The sequence below is a fragment of the Parambassis ranga genome, chromosome 8, assembly GCF_900634625.1.
Source record: "Parambassis ranga chromosome 8, fParRan2.1, whole genome shotgun sequence".
Taxonomy (NCBI): domain Eukaryota; kingdom Metazoa; phylum Chordata; class Actinopteri; family Ambassidae; genus Parambassis; species Parambassis ranga.
In genome coordinates this window covers 12,198,985-12,218,343 of record NC_041029.1, presented here as the reverse complement: position 1 = coordinate 12,218,343, position 19,359 = coordinate 12,198,985, and the positions used below count along the sequence as shown (strand labels likewise).

At 42.0% G+C, this 19,359-nt stretch overlaps 1 protein-coding gene across 1 annotated transcript; it reads left to right on the top strand.

The window, feature by feature from the left end:
* The first annotated feature begins 10,754 nt into the window (after nucleotides 1-10,754).
* adgre5a (adhesion G protein-coupled receptor E5a) lies at nucleotides 10,755-16,875 on the top strand. The gene is made up of 19 exons (XM_028413029.1): nucleotides 10,755-11,133; nucleotides 12,459-12,536; nucleotides 12,678-12,833; nucleotides 12,917-13,069; nucleotides 13,167-13,307; nucleotides 13,680-13,802; nucleotides 13,904-13,941; nucleotides 14,024-14,119; nucleotides 14,273-14,426; nucleotides 14,524-14,646; nucleotides 14,732-14,922; nucleotides 15,015-15,176; nucleotides 15,283-15,483; nucleotides 15,636-15,853; nucleotides 15,959-16,019; nucleotides 16,093-16,184; nucleotides 16,323-16,491; nucleotides 16,561-16,656; nucleotides 16,813-16,875. Exons 1-19 carry the CDS (start codon nucleotides 11,103-11,105, stop codon nucleotides 16,852-16,854), a joined length of 2,325 nt encoding a protein of 774 aa, XP_028268830.1. The 5' UTR covers nucleotides 10,755-11,102; the 3' UTR covers nucleotides 16,855-16,875.
* The last annotated feature ends 2,484 nt before the right edge of the window (nucleotides 16,876-19,359 follow it).

The following is a 19,359-nucleotide window of genomic DNA, read 5'->3' as shown; positions in this document are numbered from 1 at the left end:
AGACCACTCTTCTTCTTTCTTTGAAATGATATTTAAAATCTATGAGCTCATCTCTCTGATACACTTGACATACAGAGGAAGAGATATAGAAGTTGCCATGACACTGAGCAACAACACTGTGAGGGGCTGGGCAACTTTTCCACTGAAGGAACATAAAATAGTAAAAATAAAGGTATTTGCAGTAGTTGGGAGCAACTCAGAGTTGCATGCCTTGTCCAAGGACACATTGGCATGCGGCCAGGGCAGAGCAGGGGATCAAACCACCCCCCTCATGGTGACCTTAGCCACAGCTCATTGTTTAACTAAAACAGTAATGTGGACCAACCTTAACATGTAGAGGTAAGTCATCCTGAAGAGCAAGCCTCTTCACATGTTTGATCAAAGTTTATCTGTTAGGTTTTACAATAAATCAGACTAAGCCTGGACCCAAATGCAGAATGCTCAGACAGGGCACGCTTGAAAAGATTTATTAAACAAATTCTTTAAAAATGTGGCAACAGAAGCAGTCGGTAGGATCTCTAGGACAGCAGCCACAAGGAAACGAGGAGAAAGATGCTACAAGGAAGACCAGGAGGGGATTACAGGTGAAGAGAAAACCTGAGTTAGTCAAAAATCCAATAAAAAGGCACAAAGCAATCACAAAGGTTAGTTTTGGCTCAGAGGTAATCACCACAGATAACAGAATGAACTGGCAAGGAGGCACTGGACGAGCTGAGGCATGGCTGGCTGATTGCATGCAGAACGTGTTCAATCAGTCAATGAGGACTGGAGCAGGAAGGAACCGTCCAGGAGATCACCACCTAGAAACCACACACACACACACACTCACGCAAAGGAGGAGGGAAGTGAGATTGAGAGAATGAAGACAGAGGGAGAGGGAGAAAAGAAGAAAGGAGGAAAAAAAAACAAAAACAGCAAGGCAGTAACCAAACCATGACATTATCTTTAAACTTCTGTCTTTATCTTTTTGCTTTAAGACATCAATAAATGTGTGCACTCCAAAGATTTCTGTGGACCTCATGCCATTTGTCACAATTTGATTTCACATTATTTCTGCATTTGTGATGATGGATTTGTTTCTACAGCTGAGTGGAAAGGTTTCATCATGGCGAGAAAGGTAACATGTTGTTCTCTTCCTGTGCTGCAGCATTAATGTGATCTGTTAAAGGTCATGATTTCTTGGGAATTCTGAAATGTCTTTTTCCTGTTTATATATTGATGAATGTCAAGATAAAGAGATGTGTGCTCCAAAACCATCATGCATCAACACGCAGGGCACACTACTGTGTGTCTTCTCTGGAATCAAGACGCAATGTGAGGGTAAGCCTTATGAATGGGCTGCTAGTGACTCTAAAGAAGGCTGGACTATTTAAGTGAGACCGCATAAGTTGGCAGAAATATGACCTCAGAAACAATAGAGTATTTCCATTCTATTCTATTTATATTGGGATAGCATTAGTTGGTTTCTGCTAGCTTTAGGAGCCTAAATATAGATCGGTTTGACATGGACCAGTGTTACAATGTCAATATTAACCCTCTGTTAACCAGCTGGGGCCATTGTTGCTAACACAGTAGTGGTACAGTGACTTCCCTGTGGTCCCTGCATGACATTCTCTCATTTCAGACATACAGTATTGATATCTGATAAGGTAGCACATATCCACAGCATGCAGTGTTTGTTCAGTGTATTGATTACCAAATCATTTTGATGAATCAAATATGTGTTTCCTCAGAGTTAAACTGTGATGTCTTTGAAGACAATCTGACACAGGCATGACATGAACAGATTTATCACGCTTAAACACATATTTCAAATGTTTTTTGTCTCATAGATTTGCTTTTTGATTTTTTTAACTTGCTGTTCAGATGAATGCAGTAAAAGTTTCAGCCATGTTTAAATAGATACTGAGTCTCAGCACAGCTGTTGAATGATTTATGAGGATGCTGTATTTTCAGCAGCCTCTTAATTTCTCTGCGTTTTCATCATCTTTTTCCACTGCTGTCATCCTGATCCTCGCCTCTCTCTCCATTAGGTTGGCTGTGCTGTGGTAGCAGGGATACTGCATTTCTTCTACCTGGCAGCATTTTGTTGGATGTGTCTGGAGGGCATACAGCTCTTCAGGATGCTGGTCTTGGTCTTTAACTCCAACTTCAAAACCCTCTACTTGATGACAGGTGGTTACGGAGTACCAGCTGTGATTGTTGGTATTTCTGCATTAGCCAATTCCAGAGGATATGGCACAGAGAGATAGTGAGTTCAACCTGTTTCCTCCACACACCGGGGTCAGGTTTTTAAGTTGGGTTATGTTGATATATGGTTAAGGTGGGGGATCGTCCTATATTTGCTTAATATTCTGTTAATATGAATTTCAGTTGGTGGCTAAGCCTGGACTTCGTTTGGGCAAAATAATGTTGCGAAAAGTGACTTATTGAACCTGAGCTGGACAACTTACAGAAGAAAAAAGTGCGTCAGCATTACCAGACATTTGCTATGTGGATGGCCCACAGAGGATAGAGTTAAACATGTAACCACAACCCTCAACTGAGTGCCACAGCAATGATCTGCATGAATCTCTTTAGCTTCTGCAGGGTATTCACCATCACCGCAGTGGCTCAGCTCTGTGTGCTGGGAAACATGGGAATCATTGGTTCCAGTTTAATGAGGGCGCCATAACCATGTCTTACCATCTTTGGCAGCTTTCAGGGGATGATGCTCTTTGTCGTCTGTTCTCCAAGCAGGTTGGTGACATTCTTTACAGTGAAGCTGCCCTGCATGTTAGGAAAGAGTATGCAACAATCTTGTCCAGATGCTGTGCACCTCAGAGAAGAAGCTACCCAGTGGTCAGTTTCTCCCACACTGGCAAATTAAGTTGTTATTTAATGCATTTTTTGCTCACAAGTAAACAGTAAAATGAAAGCAATGCTAAAAATCTGTTCCTGCTATCTCAAAGATGTGTTGTTGTTGAGAAAGTGGGTTCACAGGAAGTGGTGTGCAGAATGTTTTTCAGGCTATGGTGTTTAAATAACCTTTAGGTATGAAAGCAGGAAGCTTGAACTGTGATGCAACCACCTGTCACTCAAAGTGGTCACGCTCATAATTATGCATAATCCTAAATCAGAATATATTTATAAACAAGTGAGTTCTAAAAAATAAAATTAACCCCCCGCACAGTTGACACTAGAATGGTATTTTTCAGTACTGTAAACTGTTTTAACGCAGTCTGAACCCCAGGGGTTGCTGCTTGCAGGTCATCTAAGAAAACATAAAGAAAACACAGTTGTAATTTCCTATTTTCTCCACAAGAGAACACTGTTTCACCATGACGTAACATCAGATTGGAGGCAGTCAAAAAACCTCTGAGTGTGTTTGTTGTATTGTGATAAAACAAAAGAGTTTTTGTCACAACAGATGTCCAATAAAAAGAGCATTTATTAATAGAAATCATGAGTTTGTTCAGTTATTGCAGCTGTTCCTCCTTTCTAGGGTAATTAGAGCAGTGACAGCATCATGATATGATAATGGTTTGTTTGATAAAACATTACTGGGGGCACTAAAATGTCAGCACTGAACAAGTGTTACTTGAAGGTGTAAAAGTGGAAACTGTATGAGCTGCAGTTCGCACATATGTCTGAAAGCTATTTTTTCACAGCTATATAAGGCAAATGTCATTTTGTACAGAGTGTACAGAGTGCAGAGCAGATGGGGAGGGTGTAGAACACTGCACTAAGAGGCTGTTTGGGTGTTTCTGAGTAACATCAAAAAGATGACTGCAGTTCTATCTATACATGTTGATCTTCAGAAGTAGATATATAAGTAGAAGATGCATATTTGAAAGATTTACCAAATGTCTCCGTTTTAAGAGTACAGTCCCCATTTTTAGTGGCCTCTGCTTAGCTGACACTGTCCTGTCTGTTTATTATACATAGTTTCATATCACTCCTTATACTATGGGTCAGCCAATCAAAGAAAACTGAGAACATAACCAAAAGACATCAAGTGTGGATTCCACAACCTAACTGGTTGAGTGGAGGAAGAAGATTGGATAGAGGGGAAATAGACATGGATTACTATAAATGCAATGAAAGATAGATAATGACAGCCTGTAGACTTGAGTTGTTTTTCCTGTGAAAATCCCAAGGAAGTGATGTTACTGTCAGGGTTTGTGTGAGGAGGTGAGGACACAGTTGCAGGACGCAGAGCGGTTAAAATGCAAAAGAGTCTTTTATTTAAAGGCCAGGAGGGCAAAACAATACAAAACTAAAAATCACACTAGCGTGGTCAAAAAGGAGAGTCCAAAGTAACTAACCAAAAATCACACTTGTGGCAAAACTAGATTCAGAAAAAAAGGCACATGGCATAAAAGGCAAGAGCAAAAACAAGGCATGAACGAGGCTTCTACCTGGAGCCTGGTGGGGTCAGGCAGAAGTACATGGAGTAGGCGAGGATCTAGGCATGGCATGGCATGGACGAAACATGGACACAAAACAAACCCTACACCAGACGAGGACGAGGCCGCGGACCCTCCAGGGTCCAGACAGGAAGCCAGAGCCGAAGACGAAGCGGAAGACCCTCCAGGGTCCCGACAGGAATCCAGAGCCGAGGACGAGGCGGAAGACCCTCCAGGGTCCAGACAGGAAGCCAGAGCCGAAGACGAGGCGGAAGACCCTCCAGGGTCCAGACAGGAAGCCAGAGCCGAAGACGAGGCGGAAGACCCTCCAGGGTCCAGACAGGAAGCCAGAGCCGAAGACGAGGCGGAAGACCCTCCAGGGTCCCGACAGGAAGCCAGAGCCGAAGACGAGGCGGAAGACCCTCCAGGGTCCCGACAGGAAGCCAGAGCAGGGGACCCTCCAGGGTCCCGACAGGAAACCAGAGACGAAGACGAAGCAGGGGACGAAGACGAAGCAGGGGACGAAGACGAAGCAGGGGACCCTCCAGGGTCCCGACAGGAAACCAGAGACGAAGACGAAGCAGGGGACCCTCCAGGGTCCCGACAGGAAACCAGAGCAGGGGACCCTCCAGGGTCCCGACACGAAACAAAGGCTGGGGGCCCCTCGGGATCAGGGCTGGAAACCAGAGTTGGGGGTTCCCCAGTGACTGGACCAGTCGCTGGGGCTGAGAGTCCTTCTGGGTCAGGGCGTGGACCCAGATCTGATGACCCTCCAGGGTCAAGGCTGGATGCACCCCCAGCATCCAGACAGGTGACCTCCAGTGTCTCTGCCACCCCTGTCTTGGCAGGAAGTTCTCTGCGGGGGGCACTGGAGGTCTCTGGGGCAGGTGGCGCCGTCTGGAGCCCGCCCTCTGGCCGAGACGGAAGGAGCGGCGCCGTCTGGAGCCCGCCCTCTGGCCGAGACGGGAGGAGCGACGCCGCCTGGAGCCCGCACCCTGGCCGAGACGGGAGGAGCGACGACATCTGGAGCCCGCCCCTGGGCGGCACCGGAAGGGATGACGACATCTGGAGCCCGCCCCTGGGCGGCACCGGAAGGGATGACGACATCTGGAGCCCGCCCCTGGGCGGCACCGGAAGGGATGGCGTCATCTGGAGCCCGCCCCTGGGCGGCACCGGAAGGGATGATGACGTCATCTGGAGCCCGCCCTCAAGGACTGGGCGGGGAAACCAGGGGGGCAGCATGGGGGCCACAGGCGCCCGGAACTCCCCCATGTCCTCGAACGCCCTGGCATAATGGAGGTGGAGCCACGGGTTAGCGCTCAGAGCTAAGTCCATCTGGGCTCTGAGTTGCTCCTTCAGGTTCCACAACTCCCCCAGCTGTTGCAGGAGCGAGATCCTGTGATCCACCAACCCCCTCACCTCCCTCCTGTCCGCGGGAGGTGAGGGCAGGTGATCCACCAGGTCGAGCTCAGCTTGGAGCTTCCTCCTCAGTTGGTTGGCCTGGCTCCAGAGGATCACCAGCTCGTATGGGGAACTCTGGGCCGCGGCTAAAGGCAGCCGGTTTAACTGCTTCTGTGCCTGCTGTGTCCATAGTGGCCAGTTTGTTCTGTCAGGGTTTGTGGAGGAAAGTGGACACAAATGCAGGATGCAGAGCGGTTTAAAAATCAAAAGTAGTCTTTTATTTAAAGCCAGGAGGGCAAAAAGCAAACAGTCCAAAACTGAAAATCACACTACTAGTGGAAAAACGACATGGCATGGCAAAAACAAGAATAAACTAGATCCTGAGGCAGGCTAGGTCAAAAACCAGGTAAAGGGCTAACAAGGTCTAAAATGGCATGGCATGGCATAACCTGGAGACGAGACTGTGGCTAAGTGTCCAGACATCTGTGAGCGACGAGAACAAACCCCGGGAGTGACGACGAGACAAACTGGCAGAGAGTGCAGGGAAGACGGAGGCTGTGTCCCAATTCAGGGTCTGCATCCTTCGGAGTGCGCATTTTAAGGCCGCTTACGTCACAAAGCTGCGCGAAGGCTGTCCCAATTCGCCAAAAGTCGAAGGGTCCTTCAAATGCGTCCTCCAAATGCGTCCTCCTTTTGCCTGAATTTGGAGGACGCATCGCTACCATCCTTCGTGGCCTTAAATATCCCACAATGCTTTGCGGGCCTACTTTTTGTCCAATAGTACAACGACGGACCAAGCGAGCGGCAGCGGCAGGAGTGCCGAATTCACATTTAAATGTAAGTACAGAGCAGTAGTTCGAGAGTTTTAAAATGCTAGTAGTGACAGCGGCATTAAAAAAATGAGTTTTATATTTACAAACATGACGTCCTGTTGATACGAGGCGCTGTGAAGTAAACGCTTTGATTGAATGTTGTTTCTTGTTGTTTACTGTAGTATAGTATAAAGTATAGTTCACGTGAGGAGCAATATTATCGTTATTATATCAAACGGTCATTCTGCCTGTTGTCATTTTGTTGAAGGAGGAGCAGAGAGAAACAGAAGAAACCTGACAATTGATAACGGAGGAGATGAGACTGGAGAGGGAGGGAGAGGAGAGAGAGAGAGAGAGAGAGAGAGGGAGAGGAGAGAGAGAGAGAGAGAGAGAGAGAGAGAGAGAGAGGGAGAGAGAGAGAGAGAGGGGGAGAGAGATAGAGAGAGAGAGGGAGGGAGAGGGGGAGAGCAGAGAAAGAACGGACAGACCTCAGCTCATTGAGAGGATGGTGGACAGCAGTGATTTTATGTTCTGTGTTATTTAAATGTTACTTATTAAATTGTATATTAAATCGTTCTTGTCTCTGTGTTCTTAAACTCTTCTAACCTTGTTACATCATGTGTTTTCACCTATTTATAATTGAAGTAAACTTTTGAACAACTTCTCAGTGACCACAGTAAATCATTTATTGTGTGTGTGTTGTGTTATGTACAATATTTACAAAGACACAGTTTGAACATTTCTAACTATTTACCAGTGGGCATTATGAAAATGTACAGTTTATTATTTATAAAAATCAGCAGAAAATACTATTCACAAAGAACATATATATAAATGTTTGGCTGAGCAGGAGTCCTTGGTGCTGCTGGACTGGATGATGCCACGGTGAAGACCTTGGAGTCCTCTGGCTGTGAGTGGGACATCATCTGGGGGAGGGGGGTGTCTGTCTCCTCTGTCCACCACATCGTCCATCAGGGTTTGCAGAGCTGACGATCGGCGGCTGCCATGTTACTAAAGATGTTTTTAAAAAGGGCAAAAATAAAAATAATAACTTCAACAGAGCGGCTTCCAACGCAGCTTAAAATATGAAAAGCTATAAAATATGTATCCTCACCCTCCAAAGGTGATGATGGTCAGTACACCTCCTCCAGGACAGACAGCTGGTCCTGCAGGGAGCCCCACTCTCCTCCACCCAGCAGTAATTCTCTGGTATAGTGACAGACCTGATGCTTAATGACACATTAAAGCAGTGCTTTCAGGGTTATTTGCAGGGTTCTTACACATTTAGCTATTTATTTAAAGTATTAAAATTACAAACAGACCCTGTATCAAGTCTTACGATTGAATCAAATATAAATTACATTTAATCATATTTGTCTATCTACTGGTTATATATCTAGCGTTTGCTCAGTAACCGGTATATTAATTATGATCAATAATATGGTTAAACAGCAGCTTACCGTCACCTCCCCACTGCGCTCTCCCAGCCTGAAGAAAATGAGCCGTCACCGGTTTTGCTGCCGCTGGAGCCGCCTCTCCTCTTCCTCCAACAACAAATAAATATATTAAAATATTCCAAATGTCTAAATCCACACTGTTGTCCCGTTTGTTGTCTAGTCCGTGTTGTGTCGCTGTCGCTGCTTTTGTTTTTCCCGGGGCAAAATTTATGACGTCGCGCCACAATCAGGAAGTGATTTGAAGGCCAGACCGTCCCATTTACCAACGGTGGAGGATCCTCCGGAGGATCCTCAGGAGGACGCGGCCTCCTGAGACCGCGTAGGCTGCGTCCTCCGAAGGATGCAGACCCTGAATTGGGACACAGCCAAAGACTAATACACAGGGACCAGGGAAGACAACGAGACACAGGTGACACACATGAGGGCAGGGCTGGTAATCAACAGGGAGGGAAAACACAGGAAGCAAAACTCAAGACAATACACAGGGAGGACAGGACTACCAAAGTAAAACAGGAAACACAAGACAAGACTAGACAACTAAACACAAACCCAGGAAAACAAAACACCAGAACTACAGGAAAATAACAATAACTAAGCACAGATTAAACTAAAAACCCAAAACAAGGACATCAAAAACCATAAATAACACCAAGTCGTGACAGTTTATGCTCTCTCCTGAGTGTCTGGCAACAGTAAACAGTGCATGCCTAGGATGCTCACTTGCACTCATATGGAGTTTAGATTTAACAGCCACATTTGTCACTATTAAGGTTTTTACCTTTAAGATGCAAACACTGGTCACTAAAATGGCTTCTCCTCATGTGAAAAGTCAGGCAATAGTTGTCTGAACAAAATTGCAGATGTGGGCCTCTTTGAAAGAAGAGAAACTGTAGGAAAAAAAGGGGAAATGGAAATTTAACAGTAAAACTACTTTCAGTCTTTTATAGTTCCCAACAGAGGAAAGTCATGGACAAGCAGGAAGTATGAAAGTTGTTGAGACAGCTGGGCTGCATTCAGGTCCCTCCTCATTGTTTTAGAATTCAGAAAGAAACCAGAAAAAAACAAACACAGCCAACACAAAACTCCACATGTACACTCTCTCGGTACAGACAGGAAGAAGGTCAGCAGATAACAGGATAAGCTCTGGATGCTGGCCATGATCACACTGGCTGGAAAATCACTCCCTGAATAAGAAGCCATAATTAAACTGCAACAAGATGGTCGGCCAATTCAAGTGGAACAGATTCATCACTTTGAATACAAAGGTGAATCTGGCTTCGACCTCATTACTACTTGCAAGGATTTACAATGATGGAGTGTGTGTAGTATCCTCACACACAAAGACTCACAACGAATTCATTTGCATGCACTTTATATCACATTCTGGATAATCAATCAATCAATCATGTGATCAAATGTTGATCACATGCGTGTATGATTAGCACAATATTCAGGTTTTGGATTATGTGTGCACAGATGACCTTCAGAGGTCACTGGTTGTGTTGGCATAATCTACTGTAAAACACTTCATTCTGCTGCAGTATGTATTTGCTGGAATATGTGCTGCTCAGCATGTGCATTGGACAAGATAAACCAAAGAGCAGGAGGGCTTTAAACATCAGTGCCATCTTTCATAATACATCATGCACTGTAGGTTGATCCAGTAAAAGTCTTCATCTGCTGGTCACCTCTCCACTCTCTGTCCTTTGACTGTGTGGATTTACTAATTTCCTGCCTTCACTATCTGCCTTTAAATTCACTCTATACACACATACAACGAGCACAGGATGTTGTATGCAGCAGAAACTTTTTTTCCCCTGTTGAAATGAATAAGTCATTACATTCATTTCCCATATGTATGGAGTTAGTGCACCAGTTCCCTGAAAGCATTCTGTCTGTCATCTCCAGGTTCTTAGACCCACAAAGCCCAACTCCAGGCCTCATTGTTTAAAAGTTTTAAATAAAGCACTACTTTGTCTATCAGTGTTTTCAGACATGTTAACATTTTATTTGTTTAATTGTTGCTTGCATAACACCAGTACCATTGCGCAATTTCCTTCAAATTTAGCACCTAAACCCACATCACATGTACAGCATATTTTTTGACGCACATCAAAAAAAGAGAAAAAAAAACACAGTGTGGCTTTCTTGCAGAGGGGTTTTACAAATTTGCATCTCCTCTTTTAGCACATACATTATTTGCACACACTTTTAACAGGAGATGTTATGTTTTCTGATGCTTCACTGAATAGAAGTATACAAGTTCAGCCTTCAGGGATAGGGGAATTTCACACAGGCTAAAAACACACCAGCAGAAGGTGTCTTTGTTTCCAATACTCTAAATGAAGCTCACCATTGTCACATTGTCCCAGACTAAGGCAGTCAGAGGCTAAAACCATCTATATGTCACCATCGTAGTCATAAAGTGAGGCTGGGCGGGCACAGCACTCTAAAACAATGGACAATCTAAACTCTTAACCCCTCATCTGTTCCAAAAGACACAGTGCAGCAGAGGACACAGATGAACGTAGACAGAGGGAGAGCAGAAAAAACTGTGAATCAACAGTTGAGTGAAGTTTCAACTATTTCCTCTTATTCTAACACCAGAACAGGAGTTAACAAATCTAAGTCTTAGCAGATAGATTTCTGTGTAAGAGGCGTGATTCAGTGAGAGAGGGTTAGAGAGACCCCTCCCCTCAGATCTATTCATCTCAGCATGTCAGCACAGGAGTGAGTGCAGATGTGAATTCTAAGGGAAGAAGAAGAGTAAGAAGAAGAGTTTGTTTAATGACAGCTGTTGTATGACAAAACAGTTATTTTTATTAGAAATCCTATTTGCTGGTTTCAGCATATTGCTGTAGCTCTATTTTTATAATGATCGGTGGACTTAGATTTTTTTGTTATTGAAAGAACTTGTCAAAACTTCAGAGGTCAGCAAGAGAAGAAACCCGGACCATCTGGATGTAGATCATTCTCAGGTTTATGTTTCGGCTCTTCTGACTTTCCTCATACAGACCTGGTCACTGTTCTCTCACATCTTCACCATGATGGGCAGGTGGGACCTCCTGATACTGGGTAAGTCACATCTGTCCTACATTTACAGCCTGGTTTGAAATGGAAAATCATCTGTTTTGAAAAAAAATGAACAAAAAAGTGAAGAAATGTTGTGTGCTGAGACAGAAAAATAAACATTTTTAGCAGACTGTAAACATTTAACACTAGTATTTAGTTAACGTGTCCTGCATTAGTTCAAAGTCAGAATTTTCAACAAAGCACAGGTTGTCAGTAGATTTAGGAGGTCTTTTAGTAAGAAAATCATCACATAATGTTTTCAATAGACTCATTATTGAAATTATAACCATGAAGTGTAGTAGGACATGTTGGAATAAAATATAACACTGAAGCTTTTCTTCAAACAACCAGCTACCAGGCTGCTACACAAGACCTCTGTTCTTCTTTTAAAGTGGTATTTATAATCTATGAGCTCATCTCACAGTTGCCGATAGTGACACACTGAGAAGGAACTGTGGGTGTTGCCATGACACTGAGCAACAACATTGTGAAAGTCTCAGTTCTGCAAAACCACCAAGTCCTGATGACAATCTTGCCACTTTTTTGTGTTTGATAAGACACCACACAAACTGGTATAGACACTGTTATATAATTTGTAGAAAATCCTTTTCACATAAAGTTTATAAGTAATCTATATTCAAAGTGTTTTGAGGTCAGGAATGAGAGCCCCAACAAAACTGTCCCACTTAGCTATCCGTGGTGGTTTTTGCGTCCAACCAACAGTTTTTTTAGGCAAACGTTTTCTTTTTGCAAGAACAAAATGAAGTGACTTGATACAAAATATTTGAATTTTTGTACAGAACTGAACACATAGTGTGACTATGTAAAACAGCACAGGGGCTTTGTCTTCCTGTTTTCTCAGTACCATGTCACACCTATCTGGTGTCATTCTGCACTGTCATTGTCTGCATATTAAGATTAGGATTAAGATTATTAAGAAACCTTTATTAGTCCCACAATGGGGAAATTGCATTTTTGCAACGGCATACAGACAGCAAGGGATAAGTTAAGAAAAAGATATATACATTATAAAATAGACTACCATATATAATACTGTTAAGTGCTTGGTCAGGTTTCCTCACAGGAAGCACAGTTCTCAATGCACTGCTCCTTTTATATTAAAGATCCTGTGGGAACACTCAATCTGACTTGTCTACAGAAGTGCTCTGAATCTAAACTGCTCTGTGGTTGGGCGGCTTAGTCACAAGGATTTTTTAAATTGAATTGATTATTTCCCTGGAACAATAATATCTTTGAATGGTAAAATAAATTAGTTAATAAGAAGCTGATCCTGCACTATAGACTGACAGTCCTCTGTTTTATTTCAGCTTTATTCCTCTTTGTCTTGGCCGCGTCTGAGGCGTCCTGTCCTCAAGGATTTACAAAGAAAGGAAAACAATGCATTGGTATGAAGAAGAATTTTGACCTTCCATGTCTTATAAAAAAACAGGCATATTGTGGCATGTGTGACCCTTTTATTATGATATAAAAAGTAGTATACTCATTGAATCAGTTAATAATTTCACATCAACGCTCCTATAACTTAGATATTGATGAGTGTGCTGATGATGATGAGGATTATCCTGATCCTTTTGGGATATGTGGTGAAAATGCAATCTGTTCCAACACCAATGGAAGCTTCAGCTGCCTCTGTGAAGACGGTTATAGGTCAACAACAAGTGGACCAACCTTAACATGTATAGGTAAGTCATCCTCAAGAGCACGCCTCTTCACACGTTTGATCAAAATGTATCTTTAAAGTTGTTTCTTTATCTTTTGCTTTAAGATATTAATGAATGCCTGGAATACAAAGATTTCTGTGGACCTAATGCCAGTTGTCACAATACGCTTCCACATTATTCCTGCATTTGTGATGAAGGATTTGTTTCTACAACTGGAGTGGAATGGTTCCGTCATGGAGACAACATTACATGTAGAGGTAACATGTTCTCATCCTGTGCTGCAGCATTAGTAATATATGTTTTTAAAGGCTGTGTTTTCTTGGTTATTCTTTAATCTCTTCGTTCTGCTTATAGATATTGATGACTGTGAAGAGGAAGAGTTTTGTGGTCCGAATGCATCATGCATAAACACGCAGGGCAGTTATCAGTGTGTCTGCAATGTAGGATTTCGAAGGAGATCTGACAACTCTGGCTTCTCTGGAAGTGAATGTGAAGGTGATCCTTTCAAAATATGCTGCAAAATAAACTTATCAAAAAGGCTGGGCTGTTTTGATAACTTAAATATATAAATAATGTATTCCGGCTGTTGGGTCACTGGCAAGGTAAATTTGCTTTGTTCCATTTTTGACATAGCACCGAAGTAATGCCTGAAATTACCCATGCATTTTTTTTGGTTTTTAGAATATACATAGAGGCTGGTAATTTTAAAAAATAACTTTAGTCAGTTTAAAGGTTTCCATTTTTAAAAACCTAAGCACCATATTGAGCATGGACCTCCAATAATAACAGGATATATATTGTTCCACTGGCACTGCCTGAAACATACAGTGTGACTGTTTTCCTGACCCCTATTTGTTTCCATTTCAGACATGTGTGTGATTGATAAGACAATCTGTGGAAATGGAACCTGCCACCATGGAGCCAGTGGCCATTACTGTGTATGTCATAAAGGCTTCACTAACTATGGCAACAATAAGTCTCCCTGCATTGGTGAGAACACAACACAACAGTGTTTTTTTCCCAGCATACAGTGTTTGTTCACTGTGTTTATAAGCGGAACATTTTAATGATTCAAATATCTGTTTCCTCAGAGTTGAACTGTGATGTCTTTGAAAACAATCTGACACAGGTCTGAAATGAACAGATTTATCACCCTTGACCACATGTTTTAAATGTCTTTTGTCTCATATTCGTTTCGTTCTCTCTCTTAGAACTTTCCTGCTGTACATGAGCTCCTGAAACAGCTGAAAAATAGCTGCATGGAGCTCACACTGGGCAAGAATCCAACAAGGTTGGACATGCTGCAGGTAATAGTTGGAAATAGTCTAATAATGCACAAATGTGTTCACACGCACGGCAGAAACAGGAAGCCTTGTAGCCTGTTTATGTGTGGAATGCTGCCTGAAAGTCTGAGTCTGCTTCTTGTTTCTCTGTCTGCCCCTCCTCTCCTGCGCCTGTAGACTCTGCTGAATATGATAGATGAACTTTTGTCTGCTGAAGACTTTGGTGATAACAGGAAGGTCTCCACCTTTCTGGATTTGGTAGAGAAGGCTCTGAGGCTTGTAGGATCCTTCGTAAAGACTCCAGGGACAAATAGATCCTCTGCATACACAGGTTCAAACACTGTTTAGTCTTTTTTTATATCATGAACAAATACATTTACTTTTCCCAAAACGTTTAGAAATGTTTGTAACTCTGTATCTTGGCTTAGACTTGAAGCTACTTGTACATAGGGACTCTGCCTTACCTCAAGGAGCAAAGACTTTATCCTCTGAGCATGCCAAGCTGGACATCCGGATGGAGATGGCTGCTGGGGATCCTTCCTATTACCCTGGTAATGATAATCCATAATCTCTTTTATGAGGTTATCTAATTTCCAAATATGATGAATAACCATTTAACCCAGTGTTGTCCTGCAGGCTTTGCTACAGCATCCTTGCTGAGCTTTTCAAACCTGGAGAAGTCTGCTGATGGTTTCTTTGGTAGGATGAAACCACCAGAGAAACAGGTTTTAAAGATTAACTCAAAAGTGGTGACCGTCACTGTGAGCAACAGGAACACGAGCCACCTCGCAGTGCCAATCAGATTAACTCTGTACCACCTACACAAGGTAAACAGTGAATGGTATTGCTCATTTCAGAATGTATAACTGCCATTCACCCTTCCCAGACAGTTATTACATAATAGCAACTTGTCTTACAGTCAAATCAAACACACACCTGTGTATTCTGGGATTCTTCAGAGGAAGGAGGTGCATGGTCTCCTCAAGGGTGCACTGATGTGGAGTCCAACCCGGAATACACTGTGTGTTCCTGCGACCATCTGAGCAGCTTTGCTGTGCTCATGGCCCTCTATGACATTAAGGTGAATTCCACCTTCTGAAAGTATTTTGTTAATTATTATTGACCTTCCAATCCATGCTTCTTTTAACATGGGGAGAAGACGTTAATTCATTTATTTCTCCCTACAGGATAGGCACAAGTTTGAGTTGCAGCTGATCAGTTGGGTGGGCCTCGCCCTTTCACTTATTTGCCTGTTCTTCTGCATCCTGACGTTCTCAATGATCCGGTCCATCAAAAGTCCAAGAACCACCATCCACCTGCACCTTTGCATCAGCCTCTTTATTGCACACCTCACCTTTCTTATAGGCATCTCTCAGACTCAGAACAGGGTAAATACAACAACTTGCTGTCCAGATGACTGCAGTAAAAGTTTCAGCCATGTTCAAATAGATACTGAGTCTCAGCACAGCTACTGAATGATTTATGAGGATGCTGTATTTTCCACTGCTGTCATCCTGATCCTCGTCTCTCTCTCCATTAGGTTGGCTGTGCAGTGGTAGCAGGGATACTGCATTTCTTCTACCTGGCAGCATTTTGTTGGATGTGTCTGGAGGGCATACAGCTCTTCAGGATGGTGGTCCTGGTCTTTAACACCAACTTCAAAACCCTCTACATGATGACAGGTGGTTACGGAGTACCAGCTGTGATTGTTGGTATTTCTGCATTAGCCAATTCCAGAGGATATGGCACAGAGAGCTAGTGAGTTCAACCTGTTTCCTCCACAGATACACATCTGATTTTAGGGTTTAATCCTGGTTTTATTGATCTATTGTTTGTGCAATATTCTGTTAATATGAATTCCAGTTGTTGGCTAAGCCTGGACATCATTTGGAGTTTCTACGGCCCTGCCTGTGTCATCATCATTGTAAGTATAAGAAAATGAGTAAAATAATGTTGTGAAAAGTGACTTTGTGAACCTGTTCTCTGTTGTCTTGCAGGTAAACATCTTCTTCTTTCTGATCACTGTGTGGAAGCTGGCACAGAAGTTCTCAAGTTTAAACCCTGATCTGGACAACTTGCAGAAAATAAAGTGCGTCATCATTACCATTTGCTATGTGGAAACATGTCTCCTTTCTCTGCAAGGCCCACAGAGGAAAGAGTTGAACATGTAACCACAACCCTTAAACTGGGTTTAATGATCTGCATGAATCTCTGTTGCCTCCTGCAGGGCATTCACCATCACTGCAGTGGCTCAGCTTTGTGTGCTGGGAACCATGTGGATCTTTGGTTCTTTCCAGTTTAATGAAGGCACCATAGCCATGTCTTACCTGTTCACCATCTTTGGCAGCCTTCAGGGGGTGATGCTCTTCATGATGCACTGTCTGTTCTCCAAACAGGTTGGTGGCATTCCTCATAGTGAAGCGTTGCTTGTTCATCTCTTGTATCAACACTTGTTTTGATTCTAGGTGAGGGAAGAGTATGGAACAATCTTGTCCAGATGCTGTGCTCCTCAGAAGAGAAGCTACTCAGATTTCAGCTACTCCAACACTGGCAAAGTAAATGTAAGCAGCTATTTATATTTCACCACACATTTGCTATTTGATGCTTTTGTTGCTTAAGCAAGCAACAGTAAAATGAAATCAATTTTAGATGTGGGCTGCTAATGTGAATTGGAAATATTATCTTGCAGACTGACTGAATTGTATATCTCTTCTCAGGCATCCAAGAGCAGCCAGGACACCGGAGAGTCTCATGTTTGAGGAGGTAAACAGTGACAGAGTGAAAAAGTGACACTGAAGAAAAGTCACAGTTTCTGAAGACTGGACAATCAATATGTATTTGTAGCCAATGCACCAGTTTAAATATAAGCAGTAATTGAGTCTTTGTACTATAAGCTGTTGGGTATACAAAAAAGGATTATGGTCAAACAGAGAAAATTCACTCAACAGTATCCCTATAAAACAGAATCTTTACTTTATCTTAATAAGATAAAGATAACTTAATATTTCTGTGTTTCTAATGCACGTGAAAAAGAATGATAGCTATGTAAAGTGCTACATCTGATAATGCAGATATTGTGTCATCTAGGTACTGTAGTCTACCAGCAAAGACAATCTGGGGATATTTTTGACACATTTATTGTGGCTTTAGTGTAATTATGTGAGAAATTTATATTTTAAATGTCTGTTTCTGTATATATTGCTGGGCGATACAAGATATATTCATATTGACTGCATTCCTGCTACTAGTTTAATATTTAAAAAGAGTTTATTTACCAAGTTCATTTAGTAAATGTTTCAAAAACGTCAGTTTCAAGGATAATTGTTGTCTCCTGTTGAAAACATTGGTTTGAACACACTTTTATATTTTTGCTTTAAAATAAATAAATTGTGTGTGTGTAACCTTGTGTGGTAGGCTTCTGTGTGATGGTATCACCTTAAGGGAAAATAAACTACATGTCATTTGTCACAGCTGAACAATCTATCTCAGTTTACTCAACAAAGTTTCATCAAAGAGCAAACACACTGGTGTAATGATATTTTGTGTCTTTGCCCTGTCATGGATTACACTCCTTTTAAATAGCGGGATATGCCTGCTTGATAAACAGTTATACTCAAAGAGGAAATGGGTGACTCTTTCATCTTCCTTCCTGCTTATGTGAGATCACAGCCAGATCACAGACCGCAGTTCCAAAAACAACTCCGAAGTCTCAAAATTGCCTCTTGGGTTTCAACAAGCAAACAAACAAAATGAGGAGTGGGTTCTGTGTTTGTGTGTGTTAATACACAATAATGAATGGAGCATATTTAAATACATAGATTCTAAAATATTCAGAAATATCTGAAAGTGTCTGGTGACAAATGTGAAAAAAAAACAGAGGGATCTCTTTTTTTTATTTTAAGACTGTTATCTGCTATCTAAAATGTTAACAGTATCTGAGAGCATTAGCAGAGAATCAATACTACAAAACTGAAGTGATGGCTGAGGTCAGCAGAGAGGATGGAGAGAATGGAAGGAGGATGGAAAATACAGGTCCAGTAAAGAGAGATAAAATAACTGCCAAGTCTCTGGAGAGGTAGAAAGCTGGACCCTGCAGAAGGAGAAGCTGAGAGAGAAGGCAAGGAGAAATAAAGGGAGGTGGTGAGCAGCTGAAGAGGTACATTTGTCCTCTCTTTATTCGCCTGCGCATCATTCAGAGGCATCTGGAGGTAAGTGAGATGTATTATTCATTAGCAGCTAATGATACTTTACTCTCATATTTAGAATATCTCTCTCTAGTTAAAGAAAAATATAAAGAATAGGCTTGTAGACATCTAAATATAAGGAAAGTTTTGCATTAATTTTGTTTGTTTAGTACACTGTGATTATAAGAGATTCTGACATAATCATTAAACATGCTATTATGTACCAGTAGCACTATGGAGTGCATTTTGGTTTTTGGCTGTGATTGCTGTGTTGTTTAATGAACAGAGTTTCAAAAAAACTAGAATTAAAGAGGAGATTAAACTTTTGATGTTTGATATTTAGTATCTGTTGGGGGAATTGTAACGCTTCTCTCATCTTTCTTTCATGCTTCGAGTCATTTAAATCATGCAATTATTTGGTTACTTCTTCAGTGATTGCTTCTGTGTCAGTAACAGGAGAAATGTAATGATTGTACACAGGAGATGTTAGAGGAGATACATGAAAATTCTACCAGAAGCTGGAACTTTGGCTGTTTATTTTCTGCTTATCTGAAGGCATGTCTATTCCTGGAACAGTTACTGTAATTTTACTTCTTATCTTCTATGGTTTACATAAAGTCAATGCACAATATTTTTGTGTTCGAAGGAACTGCAGTGAGACCAGATTACTGTTACAGACATCGAGCCTCATGGGATACCGAAGGGTGATAATCACTTAATTAAAGCTGACACCCTGCTGATTAGTTTAATGACATAAAATATCAACTAACACAAAGAAAAATGCTGTGTGTCAAATTATAATTGTGTGTCGTATCACTGTAAATTTAATTCTAAGCTGAACTACTTATTACCTGAAAAAAAGCTGTTCTGCAGCCTTACAATGTGAGACACAGACAGTTTAGTGAATACTTGTGGAAATATAGAAGTCATAGTGAGCTTTCAATGAGGATGAAATAGTAAAAAAAAAAGTGTTTTTGGCAGTTGAGACATCAATGGTGGAACCAAGTGTGCTGAAATGAAGAACAGCCTTTTGTGAAACAGACAATGCAGGGTGTGGTGTGCAAAAAAATTTTTCCAAAC

Bases quoted from the DNA above. Each gene is read 5' to 3' on its own strand.
- adgre5a (XM_028413029.1), top strand. From the start codon at position 11,103: ATGATGGGCAGGTGGGACCTCCTGATACTGG. The intron at 11,134-12,458 runs GTAAGTCACATC...GTTTTATTTCAG, and splicing joins GTGGGACCTCCTGATACTGG to CTTTATTCCTCTTTGTCTTG. The intron at 16,657-16,812 runs GTAAGCAGCTAT...ATCTCTTCTCAG, and splicing joins CCAACACTGGCAAAGTAAAT to GCATCCAAGAGCAGCCAGGA.